This window comes from Melitaea cinxia, chromosome 15 (genome assembly GCF_905220565.1).
Source record: "Melitaea cinxia chromosome 15, ilMelCinx1.1, whole genome shotgun sequence".
NCBI lineage: Eukaryota > Metazoa > Arthropoda > Insecta > Lepidoptera > Nymphalidae > Melitaea > Melitaea cinxia.
The window spans coordinates 12,247,214-12,261,122 of record NC_059408.1 but is presented as its reverse complement, the minus strand read 5'-3'; the positions used below and the strand labels follow the sequence as shown (position 1 = coordinate 12,261,122).

The window sequence follows — 13,909 nt, the reverse complement described above, 5'->3', positions numbered from 1 at the left end:
GTATGTTACGGACTGAATCAATAAATCAATCAACAATATCCAGAACAATACACATTAGTCCTTAATACGTAAATTTGGTAATTTAGATACTTAGATGGTCTTATTTACATTAGATATTTTGAAATCTCAGTTAGCTATCAGCTATAATCTTTGATAACAATAGCTTTTCATAGAAAGAAATATCTTTCTACAAACAGGAGTAAAGAAAAAACAATAATACAAACAAGGTAGTTTCTATAAAAATGTATGTAATGCATATGATGTAAATCTGAATAAAAAACGTGAAAATGTAAAAAAAAAAACTTGAATTAGGGAAGAGTGGGGAAATCCAATGATTTGTTGGCTGTGTTAGAAAAGGGTTTTTTTTTTTATACAATGATATGCTTGCGTTTGACATTACGTTTATAGGTGGCGTAACGCAGAGCGTCTGATAAAAGGGTAAAAGATATTTCGAGTGATGCAATCGTGAGTCGATGCCGAACGTAGTGCTGAACAAAGAGTGGTGAAGCAACAACGCTCTCGGTGTACGCACAAGAGATGTTAACGCACAGTGTGTATATTAGCGTTTTTTTTTTTCAAGAATTTCATAAATTTTCGAGCAAAATTGAATAGATATATAGTATTTGAGATGTGATATAATAATTCCCTATCTTTTTTAATGAATTAACGTCTAATTCAAGAATGTTTTTATATCACTAGTTCGGCAAATAAGCGTACGGCTCACCTGATGGTAAGAGATTACCGTAGCTTATAGACGTCTGCAACACCAGAAGCATCGCAAGCGCGTTGCCGACCCTATTACCCAATCCCCCCCAGGAGCTCTGGTCACCTTACTCACCAACAGGAACACAATACTGCTTGAAAACAGTATTATTTAGCTGTGGACTTCTGTAAGGTCGAGGTACTACCCCAGTCGGGCTGCTCCATATTTTGAGCAGGAAATTCCTGCTGTGCCCTACCTCAGTTAAGGACTTGTCGCGTATATCACGCTATTCTAACCTAAAAAATATAAGTATTGCCTTTATTTTATAATTTATATTCAGCAGTTGATTGCGTTTGCGCCGATGATAATACTGATGAATTTAGATAAAACACATTTATGGTAGTTTGTTTGTATGTTTCTTTGGTTACGGTCCTGTACCTTCAGGTACCTACCTACCCAGTGTCACAATCAATAAATACATAAGCTTTCAGGAGAAAACATTCAGCTATAATAACTATATTTTAGAAGAAAAAGAAGAAAGAAAGAAAAATAAGGAGCACACGAAAGGAAGTGAAAAGGCAGCTAGTTCCACTAATGGATCCAACATAATTGTGTTTGCTCGCAGACGAAAAAAAACCGACTTCAATTACATCGACGAGTAATATAACGAAGATCGACGAAAAAATAGTCAAGTAAAAACGCATTATTAGATATAACTCGAAAAGTAGTTGTTAGATCTCAAATAAATTTAAATGGGACAAATTGACACATACCACCTTTCGATAAAAAAAAATTGTCGAAATCGGTCCACACGGTCAAAAGTTCTGATGTAACATACATAAAAAAAATATACAGTCGAATTGAGAACCTCCTCCTTTTTTGGAAGTCAGTTAAAAAGTGTGAAGAATCGTCAAGCATTTGCAGATAATTCTTATATATAAAAATGAATCGCAAAATGTATTGCTAAGCGCAAAACTCGAGAACGGTTGGACCGATTTCGCTAATTCTTTTTTTAAAATGTTCCTTGAAGTACGAGGATGGTTCTTACGGAGAGAAAAATTCTAAAAAAAAAAAAATTAAATTTCCTGAAAAAGTCTAAAAACAACACTTTTCTATACTCCCATACAAAAGATTTGTGATAATACTTAAAAGTCACTTGTAGGCGATACGAAGTTCGCCGGGTCACAACACTTTTATAAACTCCCATACAAAAGATTTGTGATAATACTTTAAAAGTCAATTTGAACTTTAATACCATACGATAAAGTTTGTGTTAGGCGATACGAAGTTCGCCGGGTCAGCTAGTACGTAATATTAAGATAAAGGTTCAAGGAAAGGACGTACCGCGCAAGAAAAGAAGGCCAAAGAAGGAGATGCGAAAGAAAATGAGTATTTTTGCTTACAATGTGATGAAAAATATGAAGATCTTCCACATGAAAATTGAATAAAATGCTACAAATGCAATTTAATGGCCCATGAAAAGTATACGAGTGGTGAAAATACATCAAAAGGATTTATACATATGTGATTTATGTGATGATTCGATTATGTCCGTGACTATCCCACACACCGTTCGTAATTACCCCCTCGTACTGTGGGTATATCGAGGTACTGAAATGTATGTACGACGAGGCGACGATGACCGTTCATGTCCAGAGAACGAGACCTATTTCCCTCCGGCGTGGGGTAGGACAGGGAGATGTAATATCACCGAAACTGTTTACCACTGTGCTGAAAGATGTCTTTAAGACCTTGGATTGGGGAGAACGAGGCATCAACGTCAACGGTGAATTTATCTCTCACCTTCGTTTCGCTGACGATATTGTCATCTTTGCGGAGACATTGGATGAGTTAGGCCAGATGCTGGCCGGCCTAAACGAGTCCTCTCAGCGTGTCGGTCTCTGTATGAACTTTGACAAAAGGAAAGTTATGTTTTACAACCAAGTCATACCGAGACCGGTATCGGTCGATGGTACCCTTCTCAAAGTTGTTAAGGATTATACTTACCTAGGCCATACTACCCAACTAGGCCGCAATAACTTCAAGAAGGAGGCCGATAGGAGGATTCGGATGGGCTGGGCGGCGTTTGGCAGGCTTCGTCGAGTCTTCACTTCGAAGATTCCGCAAAGCTTCAAGACAAAAGTCTTCGAGCAATGCGTCCTGCCTGTGTTAACATACGGAGCCGAGACGTGGACACTGACGAAAGGACTGGTCCACAAGCTTAAACTCAACGTGCAATGCACCGGGCTATGCTTGGGGTTTCTCTCAAAGATAGGATTAGAAATGAGACTATCCGCGAGAGAACGAAAGTAACCGACATAGCCCAAAGAATTAGCAAGTTGAAGTGCACTGCCACTTCTGGCTGGTCATCTATGTCGCAGGATCGATGGCCGTTGGAGCAGACGGGTCCCGGAGTGGAGACCGCGTCTTGGAAAACGCAGTGTGGGACGTCCTCCGGCCCGTTGGACCGACGATCTACGTAAGATTGCCGGTGTAAGCTGGATGAGGATCGCGGAAAACCGGGATGTCTGGCGCGAACTTGGGGCCTATGGGCCTATGTCCAGCAGTGGACTGCAATAGGCTGAGCTGATGAGCTGATGATGATGATGATGACTGTGGGATAATCCCGAACCTCATAGTTTTGTTTTCTTATTAATATTTGATTTGATATTGAAAGTTAATTTATGTTGCTATCAGAACTTAAGGTTGATTATTTAAAGTAAACATTAAATAATAAATGACATTCGTAACTTAAACTGGTTTTGTTCAATTTCAATATTCCCTTAAGTGTTCGTAATTATCCCACTCCCTATGACATAAAGAGACAGTGAAAGAATTAAGGTGTTTGAAATATGGTGCTAAGGGAGAGTAAAATAAATAAGTTGAACCCAAAAAGGGAGCAATAACCATGTTGCAGAGTACATGGAAAAAAATAGTATTTAAAATTACAGATGTAGAGAGAGGAGAGTCATTTGGTCCCTTTATAAGAGATTATGAGTTTATCAAAACCAAGGGAACATTGATAAAGAGAGTATGTGTAGACAGACAGAGAGTATATTATATGTAGATCTTATTTGATGATAACGCAAATGTAGTAGAGTTTAACAATGTATCAAGCTGCTTGCAGGAAATTGGTAAAAAAGCGAGAAACTCCACCGACAAGAGAACAGCCCCTAAATACTAAATGCAACTAACAAATCCACAAAAACATTAGACTAGAAAAACAAACTACATAACATATTGTGTAATTTTTGTATTAAATTAAAATAACTTTTACCTTCTTGTATATTTTTCTGGCTCGGTATCACTTTCGGGAAACATTATTGTCCGAGGCATTTTTATTGCACGAAGTCTACTTCGGCTGTCTAAAAACAAATTTCCCTTTCATTTACAACTTTTAATTTACAAAATACTTTCATGTATTATTAAGTAAATTTTATACTTATTTTAACTTATAATGGTTGTGTAAAGATCCTTGGGTCTTTAGATAAAAGATGTTTAGGAAATTTTTTGGATGACATTCATAATGTGATACTGAAGCTAAAACCTATTTTTATGTTCTTCACTGTTGTGTTTTTTATCTGTATGGTGACTGAGATCATTTCGAAACTACTGACAGGATTGAAATAAAACCCGCCATAATGTGAGTACATACTATAAGCTATAACTCTGTATAGTTCATCCTGAAATTAAACACAAATCTCTTGGCAGAGAGATTGAAAATCAAAATGTCTACAACAAAAAATGTAGCAAAATTTTGATTGATATAATTTTTACCTCTCTATTGAAATTACAGGTTATAAAAACCAGCTTTTAACAGTACAAATATAAATAATATAAAATATCACTTATTATACATTGGTCTATATACATTATACTTACATCTAGTTGGCCAACGTTGTATCTTTCTTGCTACCTTATATTGACTACTTCTCAACTCCCTTTGAGACCAGTTTGCAGATGCCTATAGAAATAACCAATATTAAGTGTCTCTCAATCATATATTTACTTATCATTTACAAACACTAGCTTATTGTATCTAGACATTAATAACTAAACTACATCTATGAATCTTGTTAATCAATACCAAACAAGTGATAAGTTCAGATCTAGGCTAGCAATACTAATACTTTGAATTGTTTTATCTTCAGTATATCTATTACTCGATACTGAACAAAAACATTTAAAATTGTTTGTTTCACACAAATTTCTGTGAAATAAACTATTATCAACCTAAACTAGAGTAGCATAGCAGATTCAAGCAATAGTCTTTTGTATTTTCAAGGCCTTTCTACCTTTACCTTTGCCCAGCAGTGGAGCTCTTTGAAGCTGTTACAGAATAATACAGTATATGAGAGATATCTAAATAATAAAACATTATCTGAAGCAGTAACCTTATAGCCTCTTTGAAGCATCCTTAAAGCTCAAGATAATGTATGTAAGACTAAACAGTGGCATTAAAGCTTGGAAAACATGCTCTGACCTGATATTGGACTCTAAAAATTGCTTAAATTGATACTAAAATCCATGATTTTATATAACAAAGACAGTAACTAACCTTTTCAATTAATAAGTGCCTGAGTCATGGTATTACCTTTAGTAATACTGAAAATATCAGCTATTCATGCATTGCATGCACTTTTAATACTGAGGAATAACTACTGAGGAAAATGAGGACAGGAAGTTGGTACACAAAGAAAACACCCATTCAGGCACACAAAGCGTGGAGTATATGCATTAGAGAAGAAATTGATATCAATCATAACTCATCACCTTCTCGTCAGACACGCTCCCAACGTGGTTTATCGAATAATTTCCTTCGTCAACCTCCCCATTCTCTCCGTTACTACGTCGGGTTTTCACCATTGCGATGCCCGTATATTATGTCGTAATACTCATTCAAGCTCACGTATTGATTATATAACAATTTTAATACTTTATAAAGAATCCAAAAACAAAATATTAGCCACACTTGATTGCTTGAGTAGATTGCAATGCGACAAAGGACGAGCGTTATCTTCCGCACATGTCGTTACAGAGCGCCATGTTAAGCGGATGTTCACCAAGTTCCTACGCTTACAATATATCCAATATCATTAAATTCAATGCCTAAATTAACATTAAGTCATCTCTTACCTCACCTAAGAAATAATTTTCATTATACACTAACTATTAATCTTTGTAACCATCTATTACATACGAGACTTGGGAAAACTATTTCACGTTTGCGATGTTTTTATTGACAACTGTCAAAAATTCCCGCAAACTTGACATTCATCGTTATATCGAATACTTTCTAGAGAAATATGTAAGAAAACTAATAAAATATTAAAAAATTAATAAAAAAAAAATTAAAATTATTATTGATATTTCAGGACAAAATTTAAGTATTGTGAAATATAAAACATCATTTTTTTAGAAATTAAGTACTGCATTTACTTCTTTTTTCTTAAATCTTCTAAAAATGACTATTAATACAACAGACTGTACCACAGAGCACAGAGGACTGTACTATTCATAGTTCTGTTAGTATATAAGTGTATAATCTATGGTTCTGTTTTTGTTAAGGGTTTTGACATTTACTAGCACAGTATTACTCAGAGTAAAATAACTTGTTTGTATTATTATCAAAATAACAACTCAAACAAACTATAAATATTGCTTTTGTATTTTAATTTTTTTTTATTTTAATATAATAACATAAAAACAAATAATAGACTAATAGAAATCTCGTCTCAAAAATATTTATTTTATCTGAAATCATCGTAAATTAATGAAAATTTAAACGAAAATGAGTAATAAAGATTCTCTTTCGCCGTTCGATCCTAGTAAAGCTATCGTCGAAGATAAAACAAATAAAGACGGCGATGTAGAATTGGATGAAGACATGTCTTCGCGAATGACCGCCTCCTATAGTGAGATATCTTTTCACTCTGATAATGGTCAGAGTAATGGAGAGCTAAGCAGGGACACCGGCCCATCTAGACCTTACGATCTACCTTCAGAAAACCGAAAACAAGATAAGATACCCTTAGATATAGATGGGCATGTGCGCTATGAAGGAGATATGACTCATTATGTTGCTGACGATTTAGAATTTCAGATTAAACTTTCCAGTCCTATAGCTAAGAGAGGAGAAACCCCAATATTCGGCAGTTCTAGTGCTTCCAGGTCTAGTACACCTTCCGGCAAACTCTACCGACAAATATTGGCTCCACAGATTGGGCAAATAGATATAACAGTATTAAATGATCTCGAATACGAAGCTCAAAAAATAGCACAATCGGTCGATAATTTGATTGAAAACTTGTCAAGCATTCTACATTCAAACTCTTCACTCACAGCGGAAAATATGGAAGTTTACAGAGATGCAGTTGGTAAAACTTGTGACGCAATGGATAATAATATAAAGAGTATGTATACAATCCTTGCCAAGGGGGAGGAAGTCTCACAAGCAATGGTGCCAGTTCAAGCACAGGCAGCCAGAATAGCGGAAATAAAAAGACTATTACAAATATTTGAAAGCTATTTCTAAGTCAACTAAACTTAAATTTAAACATTAAAAACAATAAAAAAATAATATATAGAGGCAATTAGTGCATTACCCTTATTGACTCCATACATTATTTCAAAATATGTAATTCCTTTAAGATAATTTTATGCTCCGACTTACTATTAGGCCTAGTGCAAAAGTTGTAAAAATGTTGTTTATTTAGTTGTTATATTTTTTTACAATTTAAATACAAATATTATAAAATATTTATAGATATGATACAAGAATTAATAAATATTTAAAACAGACATCTGCAGTTCCTTTTTTTTTTCATAGAATATAACTTTGTTTTGTTTTTTTCCTTTTGGGAAAATGTATCAAACATTACTTGGATGTTTCACTGTAATTTATAAATAAGAATTATTTTTCAAATATATTGTGCCTATGATATTGATTTCAATAACACAACTTTACAAACAATAATGGTGAAACCTTTGTATGTAGAAACTTGTAACTTGTAATGTATTTTCTCTCTGGCTATATTGAAAAAATTATTAAAGTATGTAGAAACATTTTGTGAGGTATAACACATTTTAGGATTATATATTAAATATCAGCCAAATTAAAAATAGTGATTTTATGTTAAAATTTAATTAAAATATTTTTTGTCTGTACTAACACTAAAGGCCTTTTACAATAGTTGTGTATAAAGTTTGTCCTGCACATATGATGCGAATAGACTTTAACAGCAGAAGATAGAATAGAGTAATAGGACCACAATTTATAAACTACAAGTTTTAGGTTCATATTTGGGAATAGAAATATCTCATTAATATTTATGAGAATACAATGGTGAAAAAGAATAATAGATCAAAAACTTATCTGTTGGATATCGTCATCTGTCAAATAGCATTATCCACAACTGGTGAAATAGGCCCCAAGCCTATCTTTACTTTCATTCAAGTGATGTAACCTATTATTATGGAAAGAGGCCTATGCCCAGCAGCAAAACGTTTCACGGTGAATCGTTCCGATCGTTTCGTATCTCTTATTTCTATTTCATATTAAAATGATTTACATACACCTATTTACTGTGGGAATTTAGTAGATAATTATATAAACAAATTTCTAGAATACTTAAAACGATGTTTACAATAACAATTTAAAAATTATGCAAAAATAAAAAGGACCCTTAATAGAAAACGATGAGTTGCTAGAGCCCTTACTTTCATTAAATATAATTTGCTTCCGCGTGGAGCAAGCTAGTTTATTAATTTATGACAGACAAAAAACTATCACCATTCATATTATTTATTTAAACAAAAAGGCCATTATGAGCCATTTCACAAAAATCGGTAACAATCCGCGAAATTGTAATATTTTGACGTCGTTAATCTCAGTGTTGGATGCAATAATGTAATTTATATTCTTGAAATATAATAGAGCAACCTTTGTTGTAGTCGATAGTCAGATCAGAATTTTGATTTACATTATGTGTATAAAATTATTAACCTTTCCATCAGCCTCCTCCCTGGGTAAGCGGTCGCAATGTATACTTTGAAGTCCTACTTTTCAATAACCTCTACGTTGAAACCATTTTAAAAAAATACGTAATATGTGGAATATAATTTTGTTGAATAATAGAATAGAGTTTTATTCCATTTGTATCTCTATTAATCGATAAAAAAAAATTAAAGTTACAAATATTTTCCAAATAAGTATAATTTTAAAAACGATATTTTTCTTAGAAAACTAAGAAATTTTAACGAACTATCTTCATCAAAGTAAACTTACATCATTAAGGAATACAAAAAAAAAATAATTAAAGATGTAATCGTTTTTAATACATTTTATATTAAATAATAAAAAAATAGTATATATTACCACGCATCAAGCCCAGTAAATCAGTCGAGCGCTAGTGCTCTTAGAGGTAAGGTTGTTTATGCAAGTTATTTTACTCTTTGAGGTAAGGTCCACGCCAAATTCTGCGCAGCCGTCTCTTTCGCTCACACGCGCCAAGCGCCTGTTGTTATAGCGGATAAACCGCATTTGATACTATCGTAATAAAATAAACATATTACGAAAATGACTGTAAAATAATATAATGATAATTTCTGTAAGCAAATGTATAATTTAATTTTCTTTTCTCACATTATCAATACAAATAGGCATTTCAATCTGTTTGTCTTGTCATTTGTTAATTAATATGCTTGTCGGTGTCGATGTCATAAAATGCTATTTTATTAATATCGTAAATATTAGATTCATTCGTTAACTGAAAAAACTAAATCAATTTAAAAAAATTGTTTCATAAAATTGATTTTTTATTTTTAATTTAAATTTATTGACTGTTGTTATATAACATACTTGAAATTTTTAACAAATTAATTATGTAAAAAACATTTTATACCATAGTTATTAATTTTTATTAAACATTAGAAAATGATCAAGATGGTCTTTTGGTTGTCACACTATACTTACTAGCACAAAGATCGCGCGGCTCGTACGACTCGCGCGATGCGATCAAATTTACCTAAACTTGCAGAGCGTAAAATTGTGAAATGGCTCTGAATTATTAAAAAACAGTTTAGTCTAAGCTTGTACTACATATTTATTTAAAATATTGTAATATAGAACTCATTTCATACGATTTGAAAAATATAATATTCAAATTCGAATTTATAATAGGTAATTAATAAATGCCCGCGCATGGATTGGAGTAAAACGTTAACCTTTTGACCGCCACGCCTCAAAACCGTTCCCGTGCCCTGTACGCCAAGGCATAAAATAAACAAAAATACCTACGAAAAAAATAGTGCTGCCAAGAGTCGTTATCGAGTACCACACAGTGACTTGTTTTTGCTGGTTTTTATGCAATAAATGACTACTTATATAATCTAGGAAGGTTTATTTTTTAATATTTTTCTTGCATTCGTTATTTATCTTGCATTCGTTATTTATACTTACAACAACAGAAATAAAAAACAAACATTACAAAAATAATAGTAGTAAAGCACAACACTATTTTCCATCGCCATGACGTCATTGTCACGACTGGACGACTACGGCGCAGCTGACCAACGGTTATGAAACTCTCTTTAGAGACGTGCTATGTCGCACGCAAGGAAGCCGCAGGCTATATATCGATTTCGAATCGAATCGATATATAAAAAATTAACCGAATTCAAATTTGTAATTTTTTAACCGACTTCAAAACAGGAGGAGATTACTCAATTCGACCGATTCGATATATATTTTATATTTTTTTATTTATGTTCGGGGATAACTGTCGTTTATGAAACGATTTTGATAATTCTTTTTTGTTGGAAAGGAGATAACTCCGGTATAGTACCATGCTAAGGAAACCAGGATTTAATGATGAAATCTCGAAAATCTGCATAACTTTTACTAGGTGCACCGATTTGATGATTTTTAATTTAATCGAAAGCCGATGTTTATCATGTAGTCACATTTAAATTTCATTCGAACCCGATTACAACTTTTTGATTGATCTTTGATAATGCGTATTTACTTGACTATTTTTTCGTCTACCTACGTTGTATTACTTGTCGATATAATTGAAGTTAGTTTTTTTTCGTTTGCCTGCAAACACAATTATTATCTTATCAGATAATAGTTTATTATCTAAGGTTCATTAGAACAGTATTCCACTGTGCCCCGTTCCATAGTGCCCCATAAGGCCAACGTTTTAAAGGAGTTTTAGAAAAAGTTAAGTTATTTTTTGAACTTTCCACACAATTGTCCCAAATAGACAAAATGATTAAAATTAATGAAAAAAAATATCATTTACCTATTCTTTAAACTTTTTTACTAAAAAGAAAGTACTTTGAAAAGAAATCTCAACTTTTGAACAAGAATAATTGTGTTTGCTCGCAAACGAAAGAAAACCGACTTCAATTACATCGACGAGTAATACAACGTAGATCGACGAAAAAATAGTCAAGTAACTACGCGTTATCAAAGATTACTCAAAAAGTAGTTATCAGATCTCAATAAAATTTATATGTGACCACATGACAAACATCAGCTTTCGATTAAATTAAAAATTATTAAAATCAGTACATCCAGTAAAAAGTTATTGCGGATTTTCAAGAGTTGCCCTCGATTTCTCTGAGATTCCACCATCAGATCCTAGTTTCCTTATCATATATGGTACTAAACTAAGGATATCTTCTTTCCAACAAAAAAAGAATTATCAAAATCGGTACATCCAGTAGAAAGTTATGCGGTGTAATACAACGTAGGTCGACGAAAAAAGCGTCAAGTAAAAACGCATTATTATATATAGCTCGAAAAGTAGTTGTTAGATCTCAAATAAATTTAAATGGGACCAAATGACACACACCACATTTCTATTTAAAAAAAAATTGTCGAAATCGGTCCACCCAGTCAAAAGTTCTGAAGTAACATACATAAAAAAAATACAGTCGAATTGAGAACCTCCTCCTTTTTTGGAAGTCGGTTAAAAATGGAATATTTTTCTATTCACAGTTCCATCGTTGTCACGCCGCCATATTTCACTACGTCCTCGTTTGACGCAGGACGCGCTGTAATTGGTCGAAGCGTTACCACACGAATTAGTTTAGAATTCAAATTTTTATCGACACTGTTCCATAGTGCCCCGTGTTCCATTGTTCCCCAACTCAGTAGTTGATCCGATGAAGCAAATTAATATAATCGGTGCGGTTGATGCCAGCCTTAGTTTAAAAGAAATATTTACATGCGTTAAATGTTTTTTTGCTTAGGTAGCAAATAGTACTAAAACAGTACTGAGTAAGTAGCAATATTTCAAATCAAATATTTCACGATACACGACACGACATGGGTCTTAGAAAAAAAGCTTTTATGAGAGTGGGGGTTAGAGATGATATTGATGCTGCCAGATGATTTTGAGAATGAGAAAGAAAATCGTAATTTCGCTCTTAACCTTAGATAAAAAAAATGAAAAAAATATATTTTTTTTTTATTGTATATTATTTAAATCATCGACGCCTTCCAAAATGCGACGATGTTCTAAGGTATCGCTCGTCTTGCACTTCACTAGTTTTCTCGCTATTCGCTTATGACGTCATCAGCGTGTCGTCTATACTTGACAACGGCGTGTAGAGAACGGATTAATGACTACGCGCTAGAGATGCGCCAGATTTTAGTTGATTTGATTTTTTATTCATTTGTTATTTATGTGTTTGCTGATGATAGTTTTATGTTTTTTACCTTTTGTTTTATTCAAATATCAAATTATTTATAGAAAATATAAAACGTTTGAGTTGAATTTTGAATAGCTAATTGCAAAAATGACTTGTAATTATGATTTTTTTAAAGTGCAATAAAGAATATATAAATCATCTATACCATTTTGACTAGCCCATTGGTGCAGTTTGTAGTGACTACAGGTCAGCAGGTGCTTTCTGCTCCGAGGTTATGGGTTTGATTCCCACCACGAGTCTGGGTATAATATATATTTATTTATATGTGTATTATATGTATGCTTATCAAAAAAAAATATAGCTATACCAGTCAGCTGTTACCTATAACACAAGCATTAAGTTGCTTACTTTAGGAACAGATGACCGTGTGTGTATGTTGTAAATATTTATTTATTTATTATTTATTTATACCTCTTGCGTCACATCCCTAGCGGTCAACTATAGACGACTTCGGCGTTCTGGACATATCATTTACGTGGAATAAGAATGCATGTTTTTATTTCAATGTTTCTCAGTACGTGTAGCTAAAAGACTTGTTTTTTATACTCAAATGTTGCGGGGATATTCTATTTTCATAAATGTTGAATTAAAATACTAGAAACATTTTTTTAATAATTTTATTTAATATTTTTGTGGTCCGGGTTTTTTGTCACCTATAGACGTCGCTGGCGCACAGGACTCGCGAGCCCTTGTCAAGTATAGGTGACTACGGCGGTCAAAAGGTTAATTCAATATGGATTCGCGTAGTGGAACGCACTGATTATTTCCCGATAAAAAATATTAAATTTAATAATTTATTATTGAGTTATTATAGCTCATTAATTCTTTCGGGTGCCATCTGCGCGTGTCATGCGCAGTCGATATGTATAAATAAAAATATTCAATACTGCCATTTTTAAGCAAAAAGTGGATTTCATTTTTGGGTGCTGGCGTTGTAGCACTCAATTTTAATTTTGATTTTTCTCAAAAACGAGGACACGCGCAAACAAACGTTATTGATCCTTTTTTTCATAAATTTTAACGCGCAAACGATTAAGTAAAACTAAATTATCATAAATTATAAATTCATAATTCTGGGTGCCAACTTCATGAACCTAAAGCCCTATTTCTTAGCATCTATAACCTATTCCACTTTTTATTAAAATTTTGTCTTTCACTCGGAATTGATAACTGTGGGAAGCACCTACATTCCAAGGACAATAATATTCAATCCTTATAACTTATGAAATACAGCTTAGATTGGCTTGTTTATTAAGTGGCCTATATAAAATGCCTCCGGGAATTACCATTTATGTACAGTTAAATTTAGGTAATAATTATGTTACAAACCTCAAAACTCGTATAATTTATGTTGCATGTGCTAAAATAGAGTAAATCGGAAGATTATACACTAAATATATTTATAATTTAATTTTATTACATTTTATATATTTCGTAATAATGTACAATCCCGGCGAGAAATTTAGGGGTTGGGGGGAAAAGGGG

The 13,909-nt window shown here is 33.0% G+C and overlaps 2 protein-coding genes across 2 annotated transcripts in view; one reads left to right on the top strand and one right to left on the bottom strand.

Annotated features, from left to right (window-relative positions):
• LOC123660175 (ATPase family AAA domain-containing protein 2-like) overlaps window positions 1–5,945 on the bottom strand; it is a 29,383-nt gene extending 23,438 nt beyond the window's left edge. Inside the window, exons 1-3 of the mRNA XM_045595277.1 lie at window positions 5,477–5,945; window positions 4,582–4,667; window positions 3,981–4,058 (exon numbers count right to left, since the gene is read on the bottom strand). Coding sequence (XP_045451233.1) covers window positions 3,981–4,058; window positions 4,582–4,667; window positions 5,477–5,569 — 257 coding nt within the window. The 5' untranslated portion in view covers window positions 5,570–5,945. The remainder of the gene's footprint in view (window positions 1–3,980; window positions 4,059–4,581; window positions 4,668–5,476) is intronic.
• Window positions 5,946–6,494: 549 nt separating this feature from the next.
• On the top strand, window positions 6,495–7,467 carry LOC123660174 (BLOC-1-related complex subunit 6). Its single transcript, XM_045595276.1, has one exon. The coding sequence runs from the start codon at window positions 6,495–6,497 to the stop codon at window positions 7,236–7,238; it is 744 nt and encodes a 247-aa protein (XP_045451232.1). The 3' UTR covers window positions 7,239–7,467.
• Window positions 7,468–13,909: the final 6,442 nt, after the last annotated feature.

Excerpts from the sequence above, each read along its gene's own strand:
- LOC123660174 (XM_045595276.1), top strand. The coding sequence starts at position 6,495 with ATGAGTAATAAAGATTCTCTTTCGCCGTTCGATCCTAGTAAAGCTATC.